Raw genomic sequence first — 19,750 nt, forward strand, 5'->3', positions numbered from 1 at the left:
GGCAGTTAAATATATAAAGATTACATAATCAATCACTCGTAAACCTCCTATACTCTGATTTTATGCAAATTATTCATATCTATACAATAATAAGAGGCAAATCGGTTGGGAAAACATAATTGGGTAATATGAAGTCTTAGACAACTCGGCCATCCAGTCGTCAGATCACCCGGATCGGAGGACTAGCATTATTTTAGCAAGGCGGCGTATAGGACATACGCATGCTACGCACAGATACTTAAAGCAAAGTGGAGAAGGGAGACAGGCCCCATTCTGCATATATTAACTGACTGCCCACATTTTACCCAAGAAAGGAGAGAGTTACTTCACTCTATGACGAGAAGTGGTGCTATCAACGTGGTATGGCCGTTGGCTACTTCACTCTATGGCAGGTCCCTAAGTAAGGCACTTGATAATGATTGTGATATCAGTACACTAATGTTCTTTTGGAATAAAACTAACTCTTATTTCAGAATTTAACTTTTTATCAGTTTACAAATTTATCTAATGGCCATAGTTGCTCCAATGATTGGCATTTATGCCTAAAATCTATAACCCTCTTCATTCATTAGCGTTAAACATCGTCACTTCATTTGTCTTAATCAGCAAAGTTAAGGAAAGTTTTATTTGCTCGATATCTTGATGGATAACCCCCAGTAATGCCAGACGCCGTCGGCAAATAAGTCCCTACATACAACTTCAGTTTAGCAGGGCGAGGGACTATTACCATAATCACAAAACGGTTGATGAAAACCAAAGGGAAACAACTTCTTGAGCCATCCATTCAAAGTAAAAATACGCCATGCGATACAGGTACACATATGCATGTTTCACGAGAGAGAGAGAGGAGAGAGAGAGAGAGAGAGAGAGAGAGAGAGAGAGAGAGAGAGTTATCTTACCAGACATTAAAAAAAATTTCCATCTTTGGCCAGTATGGTGGCCCCTTCAAGATGGTCTTGATGGGCATACATTAAAGTTTAGTGGCTGAATGAGCTTCTCTATGGGATGATGCTTGACTCGGTGACTTGAACAACGGGGCAAAAGGAAGAGAAAGAGAGCAAATGAAGTTTATCAGTGGTAACTTTTTTGTCCAGATAAAAAGGGTTCATAAAGAGAGGACTGATTGCTCGATAGCCATCAAAATGGGGAAACCAAAAACAATAAGACCCAAGAGCAAAATTTAGTTTCTTTAGTATGAGAAAGAAAATGTCCCCAAATGGCATAAAGAAAGTTCTGAATGTCTTATACATAAACATCCGCTCTATCACTTTAAAACTTAATCATCTATCATATTCGAATATATAGTTTCACGCCTCTTATTTTAAGTAAGATAATACCTTCTAATAATACACATACCGGAATTACCAGCTCGGGTCCCCCGTCATTTTAGGCCACCTTTGCCTAAAATAGTTCGTCCATTTCTTGGCACATTCTCATTATATCTTCAGAATACCATAAACATCTGAAGCTACATACCTTGTCAAATTTATGGGTCCTCCTGTCCGTCTTTAACAATACTCATATCAGACAACAAACGCTGTCCGTCTCTCTTTCTCCTTCTCTCTTTCTCAAATGTCATAGCAGTCATAAACATACCTGCCCTCAGGGTCTTGTTACAAGACAGCCTATATATAAGGGTGGTCACCCTTCAACGTCTCACTTATGTCCTAGCCACCACCCGTGTTACAGCAGCCTTACAGCAGGTGACTTACTGGGAATTGTACTGGAGAGTGATGCATAGTGATCTCGGTGTCTTGCTCGCGAAAGTGTTATTGAAATGTTTGAACTCTTGTATTGTTTTAAAAAGAAATCAGTCGAAATTCCAAAAGCATCAAGTGATTCGATTGTCACAGAGAGGAATTATAAATTCTAGATCGTGGCTGAAGACAAACGAGAATATGTTATTGGGGACTAACAGTATTACGCATACACTCAGTTAGCTGCATCTGTGAGCCATTATTACATTTACTGGAAGAAGAGTGCTTCTGATAATACTAAAACCTTTTGCGACGCTCTAAGAACTTGTAAACTGTTCCTAAGTAAAATGATAACAATAGTCTTCGTGAATCCCCAGAATTTTCCAATTTTATGGGGAAGCATCAAGACCGGAAATAGGAAGGCGTGGAGAAAAATACATCCCCGAAATAACTATTCATACTTTAGTTTTTAGTTGATGTGTTTGCTGCTCAATATCTTTCCACAGTTACACTCGCTCTTCTTTCTAAGGATATTACATTAGCTAATTTCAAATTTCCACAATACTATCGTGATTTAAATGGTTTCCAAGTAATTCCCTATCGTTGAATATTCATCGCTGATAAGTAATTTTTTCTGCCTAAATGTCAATTCTCTTTAGTCACCATTCGTATCATTTTAATTCATTGAATATCTCTGAACTTACACCCATTTCCCGTGCTTTCTTCGAATATTGCGTTGACCAAGTGTCCGAACTTTGATTATTTAACCGTTTATCGCAACTATACTTGTCCAATGATTATTTCATCAATAACACAAAATGAATTCCCTGAACCCTTTATAAGAGCAAATCAGCATAAATCTTTATATTTCTTTGACTATGAGATGCACGAACTCATTCTATCATTCAGACAAGTTATCTTAGAGAAATCATTAATCGGAATAATCACAGAAAAAAAAAATACATGCCAAATCACACAAATGCCAGACGTTCTTTTAGTTGCGTTTACCTTTGTGTACTTCATGCAACATAACCAGACCAGGTGAAACCATATCTTTTTGATTACCTCTGGCATTTAAGAAGATCCATCTGTCACTCACATATGGCACAACAATTCTAAAATAGAAATCTTCAAAGCTGCCAGTGAAACAAAACTTCGCATCTGATTCTATGCATAACTCTTAGTTACCAGTGAGCCATTCCCATAATTAAATAGGATTTCACGAATACTTTTTTGTCATATTCGTATTTATAAATGTTACACACAAATAACATTACGAGAATTGGTTGGATCGACTTGTCAGCAAAACGATCATCATGCGTATGACATTAAAATTTTTCTTTGGGTTTGTTATAAAATTTTAATTTTACTTTCGTTTCGGGTACAGTAGAATATATGAAGAGGAACAGTGTTAAAAATAATTTTACGTTTCCTTTCTCTGCACAGTTAACCAACAATCATGTGCGACGACGATGTTACTCCCCTGGTGTGCGACAATGGGTCAGGCATGGTCAAGGCTGGCTTCGCCGGTGACGATGCTCCTCGTTCAGTCTTCCCCTCAATCGTCGGTCGCCCTCGTCACCAGGGTGTGATGGTCGGCATGGGTCAAAAGGATGCCTATGTGGGTGACGAGGCTCAAAGCAAAAGGGGTATTCTCACACTCAAGTACCCAATCGAGCATGGCATCATCACCAACTGGGACGACATGGAGAAGATCTGGCATCACACCTTCTACAATGAATTGCGAGTTGCTCCTGAGGAATCACCAATTCTTCTTACCGAGGCACCACTTAATCCAAAGGCCAATCGTGAGAAGATGACTCAGATCATGTTCGAGACTTTCAGTGCACCAGCGATGTACGTCGCAATCCAGGCCGTTCTTTCACTCTACGCCTCTGGTCGTACCACAGGCATCGTCCTTGATTCTGGAGATGGAGTATCCCATACCGTCCCCATCTATGAAGGCTTTGCTCTCCCCCATGCTATCAACCGTCTGGACTTAGCTGGACGTGATTTGACAAATTATCTGATGAAAATCATGACTGAAAGAGGCTACTCCTTCACGACTACAGCAGAACGTGAGATCATCCGCGACATTAAGGAAAAGCTATGCTACGTTGCTCTGGATTATGAAAATGAAATGGCACAAGCTGCAGCCTCAACTTCATTAGATAAGTCTTATGAGCTTCCCGACGGCCAGGTCATTACCATCGGCAATGAACGTTTCCGAGCTCCTGAGGCCATGTATCAGCCTTCCTTCCTTGGTATGGAATCAGCTGGAATCCATGAAACTGTCTATCAGTCCATCATGAAGTGTGATGTCGACATCAGGAAGGATCTTTATGCCAACACTGTCATGTCTGGAGGTACCACCATGTACCCTGGTATTGCTGACAGGATGCAAAAGGAAATCACTAACTTGGCTCCCTCTACCATCAAGATCAAAATCATCGCTCCTCCTGAGAGGAAGTACTCCGTCTGGATCGGTGGTTCTATTCTAGCTTCTCTGTCTACTTTCCAGACCATGTGGATTTCTAAGGAGGAGTATGATGAGTCTGGCCCAGGAATTGTCCATCGTAAATGTTTCTAAATATTTTATTTTCTTTCTCCAAATAAAAGATAACTTATACTCTAGTCTTTTTCACCTCACTTAAAAAGGGTTTAGAAATAAGGTATTAAAGCGAACCCCTTCTCGTGCAGATCTGATACACTTCAACACTGAAAAACCAATCCAACTTATTTTAAATAACCCATAAATAGAAAGTTACATATTTCAGCTAAAGGGTTACTCAATCCATGATATTTCATACAATACTCTGCTACAATATACTGTCATTTTCCAGCTTTTTGCTATCTCTTCAAGGATGATAAATATTAACACTACGGGTTACTATTGGAAATATACAATATTTCACAAAGGTAAAACGTTCCAAGAACCTGAGATGGTTCCATAGAAAAGTAATATAGCGATTACTACATTCATATTTTCCCTGCTGAATATTGGATGAAACCCAATTTGCAAAAATATTCCCACAAATATCGCTACGTCATATACCTGAACAGATGGCTCATCGGCAGTCTTTCAAACCCCTTACGTACTATGTCAATCAAACTTCCTAGTTATCAAGGTCCCTCCTTTTCAATGCCTCTTTCAAACCATCTGTTAAACACTCTATGTCTTCCTCTCCTAACACTTCATGACATTGACGAATTATATGTTCATTTTTCAACAACATTTAGTTTTCCACATGGTCAAACTCTCTCGTGTGACTCCCATCCATTCTTTTACGTATGCCTGCCTTTTTCTGTTTTAAGTATCTTCAGTTCACTTCGAGAGCTTCAACTTGTTTTCTTCCCCTGGCATTCAGCACTGGTAAAGGACAGTGGCTCAACCCTTCTGTAAAAATTCCCACTTTCGCTTCCATTGACACTGCGAACCTCTTCCCAGTATTTGCTCAGAGTCTGTTATCTTCCTTGCTTCACCTTTTCTGTGATTCGCCTCTGTCATGGCACCAATTTCCATTATGCTTACTTCCATATTCTCTGCACTTATTCCTCCAGTATGCATTGTTCTCTCCTTATTTATTCAGGATCTCTTCACTACACCCAACCAGCCAATGTCAGGCATTCCAAACCCGACTCATGAACCGTTTCTATATCACAAAACTTTACACCTTCATCTACCCCCTATCTACGACCTCTCGTCACCCTTGAGTCAGCCTATTCTTACACCCAACAGTCAGCCTATTCTTACACCAGTCGCTTCTAACACAATTTTTTTTTCTATCATAAAAACTTCTACTCTTTCTTAACTTATCATCTATACCATACATCTTCAGTATCACTCAACCGCCTCTCAATAAACTCCCACGCAATCCTATTTAGGTCCTTGGATACCACATACAAATCTTTCCCCATACTCTCAAGTTTCATAAAAGACCTTATCCCATAACTTACTTCCTTGTCTTTATATAACTCGAATTATGGACAACATCTTTTGCAAGAAATCTGGAAAAGTCTTTACACTCTTCAACAAGGTGCATGGTGGTATATGAGTTTTCATGCAGGGAAATGAAATTCTGCAGTCATGGCCCTATTTTGTATAAACCCAGCCTATCGTTGGGAATTTATTCAAACTTTAAGTTCGGCTAAGAACGTGATAAACTTACACATTTTTAATCACTATCGGCAGATTACTCAGGAAAAGCTGGATAAGTGAGGCAATTTGTACCTTGCTGGGTGCAGCCGTTTTTGAGGAAAAGTTGGACACAAAACACATTTATTTATGTATGTGTGTACATATACACATACATACACATACTCCTATTATCATCTGCTTATCTATCTATCTATCTATCTATATATATATATATATATATATATATATATATATATATATATATATATATATATATATATATATATGAAGTTTAGTCTTCCTTTTTCATGAAGATAGCTGTATGAGGTTATAGTCAACAGGGAAAAAGAAAAGCAGAAACTCCTTTTAGGTTAACAGTTTCGGCATCCACTGGCCTTATCGAGAGCTGTTTATTAATTAACGCACGAACAGAGAAATAAAATTTGCAGTTAAATAAACATTAGTCATTGAAATACAAGAAAGTCAGTTACTGTAACAACCTTGTAATTTAAAATTATTCACAATCATTTCGAAGGTTTCGAGGCACAAAAATATCTCTTAAAACAATTCATCTAACAATTAAACTATGCTCTTAGTGTAAAGACAACATTGCTTAGTTTGCACCCTCTGATTTAAATATACAACATCGCTTCATATCCACAGTTATTAAGCCAAAAATATCGTTTAACATTCAATTTAAAACCCCTTTGGAATAACTTACATCCGAGGAATTATAATCGTTAATAAGGGAATTATAATCGGTAATAAGTTCTTTGTCATCATTGGGACTTGAACTTGTCTGGTTTAGAAACAACGGTGTACAGTGACTAGTGACCAATGAGCCATGAAGAAATGTGTAAGATGATACTGAGTCTGCCGTATGTATATCTGTCGAATTCAGGTTTTGTACTTCGAATCGAAATCAACCCATCCCCACCATGATAACCCATTGATAAGGTTGTATGAAGTGTTGTTAAATACTACACCATGGCATTTTTTATATTCTCAAATATTAAGCCACAAATATCATTGTTTAACATAGAATTTCACTATACCTCGGGAACATCTTACAACCAAGGGACTTATAACTGATATATATATATATATATATATATATATATATATATATATATATATTATATATATATAATTGTCATAATATCTCGGCCTAATTGTCTTAATACGTAGGCCTTTCCTGCTTTACGAAAGAACCAGACATTTATTGCGTTTGGCGTTTGTTACCTGAAGGGTACCCAGATAGTTAATTTCCGATCCCAAATTTACCCATATCTTTCCACGTTTACTGCGGAGGACGAATTCTTTCAGATAAACTCTAGCTGGCAACTACCGCCCAGGTGAGATCGGACAGGCCGGTGCATCTAAGGTGATGCCCGAATCGACCTTAGCACCCTAAGCTTCCAGCTAAGCAGACGTATTCCCCTCTGGCTCTCTACTCATCTCTGGACACGAAGGGGACATGCTGGATTCACACCCGTGACAAAAGAAGAGATTTTGGAACCGCTGGAGGACGACAATCTCTTTATACCACATCATCAGAGTCTGCAGCTTCGTCCCTAGTTTGGTGCTGGAATCAATTAACACGGTAAGGTTCCCTGAACCAGATTCGGCCTCCATGCTTCCAGATCCTTACTCCACTTTGCTTGCCCACGTTCTCTCCCTCCAAGCTCCCTTGCTCTTGAATCTTGATTCAATCCCCTTGAACAAGTGATCTTTTCCAGCATCAACTTCTCATCATTGGTTAATTCTTGAGTAACGTAATAGTCCCGCAGCCCGGACCATTGAGATACAACGAACGAGATACCGACTGTAACCCCTACCGGTATTTAGGAGTAGACTTGTAAACTGCGAAACTGACCGTCTGCCGAAAATATATCGGTGGCTTACTTAACAAGCACCACTAATTGCTCGTTAGCTTTTGGGTCTAGATCCAATATATGAGATACCAGATGAAACTAATATATATATCTGCAGACTCTACTGATTATAAAATGACCAGTGACAGACATTTTGGAGGGTTGGTTACCCCTGACAGACGCACTGAAAAGGGGTGGTTAATTGGATCTAGATCCAACTTAGGAGATACCGAGTAAAATTTACACTACAATAGCACTGCACATCCTAGAATACTGTGGTGGTAATGACAGACGTTATAGTGGGTGGTTACCCCCTGACAGACGCCCCACAACGAGTGGGGAGGGGGAGACAGGATCTGCATCCAACATTGGAGATACCAAGTAAAATTTGTACTACAATTGCACTGCACATCCTAGAATGCTGTGATGGTAATGCCAGACATTTTAGTGGGTGGTTACCCCCTGACAGACACCCCACAACGAGTGGGGAGGGGGAGGGAGAGACAGGATCTGCATCTAACATGGAGATACCAAGTAAAATCTGTACTACAATGGTTCTGCACATCCTAGAATGCTGTGATGGTAATACCAGTCATTTTAGTGGGTGGTTACCCCCTGACAGACACTCCACAATGAGTGGGGAGGGGAAGGGGGAGACAGGAACTGCATCCAACATTGGAGATACCAAGTAAAATTTGTACTACAATAGCACTTCATATCCGAGAATGCTGTGATGGTAATGACAGACATTTTAGTGGGTGGTTTCCCCCTGACAGACACACCCTAACAGGTGGGCAGGGGGAAGGGCAAGCCCTGATAATGAATGTCTAGATTAGTATAATGGGCTACTATTGACCCGTATTATACATTATCGTGATACATTTAATAAATATTCTTATCCTTTCTATATCCTTTGTATTTATCTAACACAGTGTTTCCCAACCTTTGGCACTTTGAGGAACCCCTGAGACAATTTTCCTCATCCAAAGGAACCCCAATACACACACACACGATAAAATAAATTATAGGACTACGATTTCTCATGCCATGTTTAACGAAAAATATATACTTATAAATAACAAATAATTAAACAAAAAATGAATTCTTATGGAACACCTGGTGATCGTTCACGTAACCCTAAGGTTCCGCGGAACCCCGGTTGACGATGGCTGATCTAACACAAAAATTATTTATTTGTTTTATATAAATAACAGTCATATGTAGGCCCATAATAGTTCAGTCATATTATTATTTTGTCAAGCAAGCAACTGACTTCAATTATAGTAGGGGAGCCCGGGCTAGTTGGCTACAGGGGTAAGTTGGCACACTCAAAATGACTTTAAAGTTTACCAATAGATGACTCTAATACATATACTGTGTAATTGCCACGTGGTTCCTTAATTACCAGCAAAATTCTATAGAGATAGAACGTAGGAACTCGAATTTGAGACAATTTTTTATTTTGATGGTAGTTAGTAAATATTTTAATCTTTCTGTTATTTGCTATAACATCTATGCATTCATAAGGTTTATTTTTCAATTATAGCATAGTTTTCCTTATGGTTTAAAGATTCTATACCATTAGAATGATTAATTCAAGGCTTCTTGGTGTGGACTGGTAAGCGTTTTTGTACCAAATGTTAGGGATGGGACAAGTTGGCTCAAAATAAATGGGGCAAGTTGGCACACGTTATTTGTATAATTTACATTTTGTTTCTGGATTTTTGGAAGGATAATGAGATTAGTGTCCTATCATTTCCTCCACATTGTTTTCACAAGTTGCAGACCCTGGATTTTAGTGTTTATTGACATCTGAAGAAATGTGTTAACAGGGCATGTGATTCGTGGATGACTGGTAATCCAGGATCAAGTATGCCCATCTGTGACATTCCTGGTAAAGTTTCCTCGGCTTTACCTCTAGCTGTCACTTATCCGATGTTTTCAATTGTTTAGGATTGATGGAATTTCAACTTTGAATTACAGACTATTTCAAGATTTTGATTTTACGGGTGGTTATGTAACAGATTGAGATGTCCGAAAAGACAAATGGGCTTCAGATCAGTCATCAGCGTGATACAGAGTTTAAGAACTGCTCCTTTTGATCCAGAAGAAAGCTCAGCTGAAGAGAGCCCGTGTTTGGTAAGCCAGGAGAAGTGTGGGTCCAGTGCAGGGCATGTAACATGTGGGAGCATGAAGACTATGACGAGGATTTATTTCACACGTGCCACAATTACAACTTGATGATGATCTGAAGTAATACTAATGCCTTATATTTTGTATTTTGGAAATTCAGAGGGTATTTTTGCTATTTGATTTAAATGCAATGTATTAATTTTCTTTTAATTATCAATGTGCCAACTTACCCCATAATGTGTGCCAACTTACCCCGTGGGCAAGTTGGCACGAAAAGTTATTTTTTTCTAAAGCTTATTGTTATCTTACGTTGAAAGCAAACAACAATTATTTTGCTCTATGATAAAGACGAATGTTAATATTTTTCAATGGGGGTAAGAGTTTTGCAAAAATGTTTGTCTTATATTCGCAATAACCAAAATTGTAAAAAGTGTGCCAACTAGCCCCGGTCTCCCCTACTCGCTTTAGCTTTATTTACGACATGAAAATTAATGTAGCGGTGGTTGGAAGACTGGCACTATAAAGTAGCATATAAGTTCTTATCATTATTAGAGTTATTGCTGTAAAATGTCTATGTACATAACATTTGTTAAATAGAGTTACCCACCATTAAATAGATAGTAATACATATGTAATATACTATACGCTATAGTCAGGGTACAGATCATAATAATTGCGCTATAGCCTACTCGGTTTGTTTTATCGAAGCAGGACTACCTTCTTTTGGTTTCAACTGACTTCCATTCTAATGAAACCATGGATACATTTTTGTATTATCAGTTTTATGAATGAATATTGTTGTTACTATAGTCGATTTTTTTTTCGGCTGGTGTAAAATTCGTCAGATATAATACACCTGGCTGAGGAAGGGCGCAGAGGATCTCTGTTTTTTAAACAATCTCTCTACACACCAAGTTATTTCGAACATTTCCATTCTCTCAAGAAGATTATGAATAAATACGAGAGCAAACTATACCAAAAAAAATAATCACCTAGCATTAATGTAAAGAAAACTAGAGAAATGAAAAATTAGTGCGATTGTCAATTTTTTCGATCGTTAATGTTTAATGAGTCAGTGTTTAGCGAATTGTTAGGGTTTAGTGAGTAAGCGTTTAGTGAATGTTTCTGAGTAAATGTTTGATGAATGTTTAGGGTTTAGAGACTGTTTAATGTGTCAGTATTCAGTGAATGTTTACAGAGTCTTTCGGGTTTAGTTAATGTTTTGTGAATGTTAACTGAACGTTTAGTGAATGTCTTGTGAATGGTAGTGTTTAGTGAATATTTATTGTGTAAGTATTCAGTGAGTGTTTAGGGTTTTAGTGAAAGTTTTGCGAATTTTAAGTGAGCGTTTAGTGAATATCTTATGAATGTTAGTGTTTAGCAAATATTTAGTATGTAAGTGTTTATTAAGTGTCTAATGAGCGGATGTTCATTCACTGTTTAGCATTTAATAAGTATTTAGGGTTTGTAAGCATTTAGTATTTAATGAGTCCTTAGGGTTTAGTGAATGTTTAGTGTTTAATTAATGTTTATGATTAAGTGAGTGTTTAGTGAATGTTTACCGAGTGTTTGGGGTATAATGAGTATTTAGTAAATTTAGTGCTTTAAGTGCCTAGTGAGTGTTGGGTATTCAGAGTGTTTTGTGTTATTGAGAGTGTGTGTGAGTGTATGTTAAGTGTGTGTGTGTGCGTGTGTGTGTGTATAGTGAATGTATGCAAGTGTGAGTGCTTACTGAGTAAGTGCATTGTGAGTGTTGGTGTTTAGTGATTGTACTACATTACTGTTTGGTTAGTGCTTCGCTACCATATGCAAAGAAAGTCCTGTATTTACACAGGAACCATTTATGCTTGACACTGCTTAGATCCAAGAGCAGATGCTTAGGCCTGACCACAATGGTTGGAGTGCTTAGGTGTGTTTTCGTAAGGTAATTTTTCTCTGTGAAAAAGGTCGAAATAATAATAATAATAATAATAATAAATAATAATAATAATAATAATAATAATAATAATAATATAATAATAATAAGGATTAAGTAATAGTAATGTAAATATAGTACTAAGAGCTGGACCGAGACCTTTCAATATGTCCTTCCGAAGTCACTTTCGGCAGGGAGATCGCTAATCCAGTGATTGACGCCCTATGCCTTGCACACAGCTGACATATTTGCACATTCGGTTGTCCGATTTTTATGACTGTTGGAGCCGCATTATAAATCATATTAACAATGGTAAATACATTGAACAGAAGTGAGGATATAATATGATGTTAGTGCCTGTCTATTGGATATAATGAACAAATAAAGAAAAAAATATTACTAGGGAGAAAATTAGCCTGAATAATGGTCGTCAAAGCCAGAATCGATAGAATGTATTGAAACATTACATAGGCTGCCTGTGGTGCGTGCCGGCGGGAAGTTAAGAGACAAACGCACTCAGCTGGCTTTAAACATCAAACTGCGTATCATTTTTATTTGAGTTTAGATTTTCTTCCCTGAATATATATGGTACCTGATACTTGGTGATAGTGTACAGATCAATTTGAGTGAGGCAGCCGAAAATAAGTGGACTATTAGATAATTGACATGATATTATAGGCCAACTTAATTTGGGAGTCAGGAGCTCCAAGTTGTATGATCGTCAACTTCGGGAGGGGGAATAAAATGGGGGAAAATGTTTTAATCTTTATAGTTAGCTTCTCCTGAACAATTCATTCACATTTCCGTTTCCAGTAATTATTTGTGTTGTGATACATCATCTCTTTGTGACTGTGCCGGTGTTAAAACGGCTCTTTTTGATGGGACTTTGGTCTTAATATCAATCGAATTCCCATATCCGATAGAAATTTCATATCATCCACACGAACCAACACAACTAAAGAACAATTCAGTTACGGTAAGACACGTTGGGCTACGAACCTCGACATGGCTGCAGTGTCTTAACTTGAGGCAAGAAAAGAAAATGACCAAAGACGCTATTAAAACGAGAATACTTATCTTTCATTTCTTTCTTTAGAGGAATTGAGAGTGGCACCATATGACTGGTTTAATTATTTAAAAATGGTTCGCACACATACTTGCAGCTGTTGCCACTTGTGACCCCCCCCTCCCCTTCATTCAGATAAAATACTTTGGTGTGAAGTAATAACTCCAAACCAAAAGGATAGTGCTAATATTATATAAATATATATATCTTATATATATAATATATATATATATATTATATATATATATATATATATATATATTATATATGTAGATATATATATAATATATATATATATATATATATATATATATATCTATATGTATGTGTGTGTGTGTGTGTTTGCGTGTGTGAAACTATAGAAAGTAGACCAAGCCTAGTAAGTCTCACATGGTGGTTTATATAGATATGATGGAATTAATGAAGTGAAATTATTCCAAACTTCAATAGGAATTTAAAAATTAACTGGCAGTAATTCTCATCCTGAAACATCACAATATTTCTTAAATATTTTGCCTTTTAATTTTATCAGGCTCACGATTTTCAGATACTTACCATATTTCTAATATTAATATTGCCTATGATAGATTTTGAATTATTTCAAGGTGTCCCATCTCTCCGTTCCAATCGTAGTAAATGTCTGTGAAGGGGTAACCACCCACTAAAATGTCTGGCATTACCATCACAGCATTCTAGGATGTGCAGTGCTATTGTAGTACAAATTTTACTTGGTACCTCCAATGTTGGATGAAGATCCGGTCTCCCCCTCCCTCTCCCCCTTCCCCCAGCTCGTTGGGGTGCGGGTTGTTCTGGGTCAGGGGTAACGTAACCCACTAAAATATCTGGTATTACCACCGCAGTACTCTAGGATGTGCAGAACTATTGTAGTACAGATTTTACTTGGTATCTCCATGTTAGATGCAGATCCTGTCTCCCCCTCCCCCTCCCCACTCGTTGTAGGGTGTCTGTCAGGGGGTAACCACCCACAAAATGTCTGTCACTACCACCACAGCATTTTAGGATGTGCAGTGCTATTGTAGTAGAAATTTTACTTGGTATCTCCAATGTTAGATGCAGATCCTGTCTCCCCCTCCCTTTTCTTCTCCCAACTCGTTGTGGGGTGTCTGTCAGGGGGAAACCAACCACTAAAATATCTGTCATTACCACCACAGTACTCTAGAAAGTGCAGTGCTTTTGTAGTACAAATTTTACTTGGTATCTCCAATGTTGGATGTAGATCCTGTCTCCCCCTCCCTTTCCCCCTTCCCCCAACTCGTTGTGGGGTGTCTGTCACGGGGTAATTACCCACTAAAATGTGTCATTACCACCGCAGTACTCTAGGATGTGCAGAACCATTGTAGTACTAGATTTTACTTGGTATCTCCATGTTTTTAGATGCAGATCCTGTTTCTCCCCCCCCCCCCTCCCCCTCCCCCCCCTCCCCACGTCGTTGGGGTGTGTCTGTCAGGGGGTAACCACCCACTAAAAATGTCTGGCATAACCATCACAGCATTCAAGGATGTGCAGTGCAATTGTAGTACAAATTTTACTTGGTATCTCCATTGTTGGATGCAGATCCTGTCTCCCCCTCCCCACTCGTTTGTGGGGGCGTCTGTCAGGGGGTAACCACCCTATAACGTCTGTCATTACCACCACAGTATTCTAGGATGTGCAGTGCTATTGTAGTGTAAATTTTACTCGGTATCTCCTAAGGTGGATCTAGATCCAATTAACCACCCCTTTTCAGTGCGTCTGTCAGGGGTAACCCACCCTTGAAAATGTCTGTCACTGGTCATTCTATAATCAGTAGAGTCTGCAGATATATTATATATTAGTTTCATCTGGTATCTCATATATTGGATCTAGACCAAAAGCTAACGAGCAATTAGTTGGGTGCTTGTTAAGTAATCCCACCGAGATATTTCTTTTCAGGCCCAGACCTAGGTCGGCGAGTTTCGCAGTTTTACAAGTCCTGCTCCTAAAATACCGGTAGGGGTTACAGGTCGGTAATCTCGTTCGTTGTATCTCAACGGTCCGGCCTGCATCTCTATAAAACCCTTCCTTGAAGTGAGGTTTGTGATTGATTTGGATACATTCCAACAGCCGTAAGTTTATCTCAAAGTACTGAGTACATCCCTTAGCCTTCAGCTAATATATGCCACTTGAAGCATTTCTAAATTTGTGCATGTTCATTAGCATTAATCTCGGCAATCTCTCCATATTGCAGAGAGGTGTTTGTAATGCTGTACTGACACTACTATAGCACACTTCCATCGCACGAGTCCTGGAAGAGCCTGCTGAATTAGATTACAATTAAATCCATATTTGTTCCCGTAGTCTACTTCAGGCTTCCATCCAGTAATTATTTTCACTTCCCTCTTCAGTCCACGAAGTAACGGAGGCCCTCTGCACAAGGCCAATAAGCAATAAGGTAAGCTAATAAAATTGCCCCGTCCACCTTACTCGTAAAAATATATACGCTTAAATCACTAACAACGTATGACAATTTATCCAGCTACAGCCACAGGAAATTTTCCAACACAATTTCAGGCTAAAATTTTTAAAATAGTACCTTGAAAATATGTTGTAAATATATTTTATATATATATATATATATATATATAATATATATAAAAATATATATATTATATATATATATATATATATATATATATACACAGCTAGGGACACAGGAAAAATGCAAGATAAAAGTAAACATTGCACCTTGAAAATGTGTTGAAATAACACGAAAACGCTTGGTACTTCTTTCTTCTGTTTCCTGTGTGCTTAGCTGAATATATTACCATACTCAGTTAAGTGAGAAATAAACATATGTTATATATATATATATATATATATATATTATATATAATATATATATATAATATATATATTTTTATATATATATATATATATATATCGAAGGAAGTAGTAGGGAAAGGCATCCTCATCTTTCAACAGTTTATCTTAATGCCGACGTTTCGCGACGAATTCCAGGTCGCATTTTCAAGGCTAAAAATATATAAGTTTACGAACATTAATAACTGATCTAAATTAGATCAATTATAATGTTCGTAAACTTATATATATTTTTAGCCTTGAAAATGCGACCTGGAATTCGTCGCGAAACGTCGGCATTAAAATAAACTGTTGAAAGATGAGGATGCCTTCCCCTACTACTTCCTTCGGGATTTATCTTCTTTGAGCTCCAGCTCCGGCCCTTATGTATATATATATATATATATATATATATATATATATATATATATATATATATATATATATATCACATACGTATATATTTCATATATACGTATATATATATATATATTATATATGTTATATATACACATAAATACGGATAAACTCACACTGTAGAATGTAGAATGAAACAAGGTATAGGTATCCTAACCGGTACCTTCATAAGAAATTTTATTTTCTTCTAATAAACATCAAAGACGCGATTTGTTCAAATATTCGTTTAACGGAGTTTGAATTCGCCTAATGTATGTGATTATGTTGTCATCGTTTATTCGTTCACTAACCTATTTTTATCATTTATCATCAACTTTATTTCTTTTCGTTATTCACTCATAGTTGACCGCGTATGAGAAACAGACAGAAAGATTAACAGAAAATTTGACAGAGAGAGAGAGAGAGAGAGAGAGAGAGATAATTTGACTTGACATAACAATGGTCCTCAACGTCTTCAGGAGAGAGAGAGAGAGAGAGAGAGAGAGAGAGAGAGAGAGTTGACTTACTAAATACTATACACCTTGATGCAATAATTCTAAGTTATTACTTTTCAATTATATAATCTGTTATTCAGGCGATATTAATGTTACATTCCAACTGTTTAATGTCAAGACACAAGGCCGAGGGAAAACATGGACTGAAGCTCAAAGCAGAAAAACATATTAGAGGTAAATGTCATTTGCAATCATCTCTTATTTGGTACTATATGGTGCAGTCTTTAGTACCCTATACATAATGATACCTGTTACAATAGGTACTATTTTATATAGGGTACCAAAGACAACATACAGGAAACTAATACATAAATCAATAGAATGTTGTTCTTGCCTAACAAACACATTACAGTTGTGCTATAGATAACTATCATTACTGTTTAAAAAATGAATAACACAATGGCCTTTTATGATAATGACACTATTATGCTTTCACCTCCATGTAACAGATAGAGAGACATAAGCTGTGACAAGTGAAAACCTTTCACACGCATGCCCTGCTCGGTACATTTAGTTTTCCTTCCTCAACATTAAGGCATCTTGAAAATACATACACATAAAGCGGTCTCGAGCTGGCCTCGGGCCAAATCGCCGAGGCAAAAAGGCACGAGACCGAATCCGACCGAGTACCAGTTACCGTGTTCCGAGGCCGAGGATAAAGGCCAAGGCCGGGGGCACCCGGCCTCGAGACCTCCAACAATGACTATATATACTATATACTATATATATTATATATATATCTATATATATATATATATATATATATATCTATATATATATATTATATACATATAATATCTATATATATAATATATATATATATATATATATATATATATATATATATATATATATATATTATATACATATATCTATATAATATATTATTATATATATATATATATATATATATATATATATACATATATCTATATATAATATATATTATATATATAATAGTATGTATGTATATATATATATATATATATCTATATATATATATATATATATATATATATATATCTATATATATGCCTTGCAAAAATCACAGTAGATGAACGTGACTTCATAAATAAGCAAATCCCACATGAAAATGATAGTCAGAAATCCAAGCGCTTTCGTCTTTACTAAGACATTGTCAAGGAGCTAATGAAATACAATTGGAGAGAAAGGTCTCAGGTACACAACAAGATCAAGAATACCAGATGCTTAATTGTCAAAAGGGTAAAAACTAAAGGAGATAATCCAGGATTATCGGATATCACACGGTCACAAACCTAAACAGATTTGACCCAAACCAAAATTACAAAGCATCTTTACAGTCCAAAACATGTAAAAACTGAATATATTAATTTTGTTGCTTATGTTCAACTACAACTTTTTTCATTATGAAAGCATCAAGTTTAAATAAACCAAGACTTAAATTTAGAACATTTGTATTATTTGACTTGATGAAACAAGATTCAATGATATTCCTTTAACTGTCATTACATGGGATTAAGGCTCTTGCTTGACTCCAGTTAATAGGATGATCTAAATATCTCATATGTACGAATAATGCATTCGATATTTGCCCAGTTCTCACAGAATATTGATGCTGTTTGAGACGTTGTGAGAGAGATTTACCGGTCTGTCTATAATAGACTTTATCACAATTTTTGCAAGGAATTTCATATATGCAGCCTGGAAGATCTTTAGGAGAATTTTTTTTTACTAAACTCTTGAAATTGATATTACTGAAAACAACATTTATGTTAAAAAGCTTTAAAATTCTAGGAATATCTAAAAACCTTTCATCATAGGGTAATTTTAGAATGTTATGCTTACTAAATTCAAGTTTGTCATTAGTTGAATAAAATGTTTTTCTATCTCTTTTCCATGCCACATCTACAAAAGTCCTTGGGTATTTAAGTTTCAATGCAATATCATAAATAGTTTTAATTTCAGCGTTAATAAACTGCGGGCTACAGACACGAAAAGCCCTTAGGAACATCCCAGAAAAAGCAGAGAATTTAACATTTTGATTGTGATTGGAGTAGTAATGAACCAAAGAGGCAATGTTAGTTGATTTTCGAAAGACTGAAAAGGTGAAATTTCTATTATTTCTATGGACAGTTAAATCAAGAAAATTCAAATTACAATTTCTTTCTTCCTCTACAGTAAATTTTATAGAAGGGACTAAATTATTGAGATTATTAAGGAATTCCTGGAGATTTTCGTGAACTGGCCAAATACAGAAAATATCATCCACCTACCTAAACCAAACTACTTTTTGGGGCAAAATTTTTGGTATGAGTTTTGTCTCAAAATATTCCATGTAAATATTGCTAAGGACAGGAGATAAGGGATTAATTACCCGTTAAAACAAAATTTACTATCTTTGATACATGACCTTATGAGACTAATGAGGTTTACTACACTTAAGGGAATGTCATGACGTTATAATTCATCCCCCAAATATTCAAGTAAGTCATCTACAGGCACTCTTGTAAAGAGACAACATCAAAACTAACCATATCAATATCAAAATTCGAATTTAAAATATTCAAATATTATTTATAAAATCAACATCATTTTTAACATTCGTGTTAGCAATGTTTCCTACCAAAGGAGTAAGAATTTTTACAAGCCATTTAGATAAATTATACGTAACTGAGCCCACTGAACTAATGATTGGTCTGATAGGGTTATTGATTTTATGTGTCTTGACTAAACCATACATATAAGGTAGGAAGGCGCATTGCGGTGTAAACTGTTTAATTACATGGTCCAAGGCCTTCAAAATGGATTTAATTTGTTTATTAAAATGGGAGTTCACTGTCTGTGTAGGGTCAGACCTCAGTTTCGTATAAGTATCAGTATCATTTAGCAATGTCATTATTTTACTTACATAGTCACTTTTTGGACTGTAAAGATACTTTTAAATTCGGTTAGGGTCAAATCTGTTTAGGTTTGTGACCGTGTGATATCCGATAATCCTGGATTATCTCTTTTAATTTTTACCCTTTTGACAATTAAGTATCTGGTATTCTTGATCTTGTTGTGTACCTGCGACCTTTCTCTCCAATTGTATTTCATTAGCTCCTTGACAATGTCTTAGTAAAGACGAAAGCGCTTGGATTTCTGACTATCATTTTCCTGAGGGATTCGCTTATATATATATATATATATATATATA

At 36.5% G+C, this 19,750-nt stretch overlaps 1 protein-coding gene across 1 annotated transcript; it reads left to right on the forward strand.

The window, feature by feature from the left end:
• The first annotated feature begins 1,560 nt into the window (after nucleotides 1-1,560).
• Nucleotides 1,561-4,326, forward strand: LOC135201519 (actin, muscle-like). Its single transcript, XM_064230510.1, has 2 exons — nucleotides 1,561-1,703; nucleotides 3,144-4,326. The coding sequence occupies exon 2, from the start codon at nucleotides 3,157-3,159 to the stop codon at nucleotides 4,285-4,287; it is 1,131 nt and encodes a 376-aa protein (XP_064086580.1). The 5' UTR covers nucleotides 1,561-1,703; nucleotides 3,144-3,156; the 3' UTR covers nucleotides 4,288-4,326.
• Nucleotides 4,327-19,750: the final 15,424 nt, after the last annotated feature.

This window comes from Macrobrachium nipponense, chromosome 28 (genome assembly GCF_015104395.2).
Source record: "Macrobrachium nipponense isolate FS-2020 chromosome 28, ASM1510439v2, whole genome shotgun sequence".
Classification (NCBI taxonomy): domain Eukaryota; kingdom Metazoa; phylum Arthropoda; class Malacostraca; order Decapoda; family Palaemonidae; genus Macrobrachium; species Macrobrachium nipponense.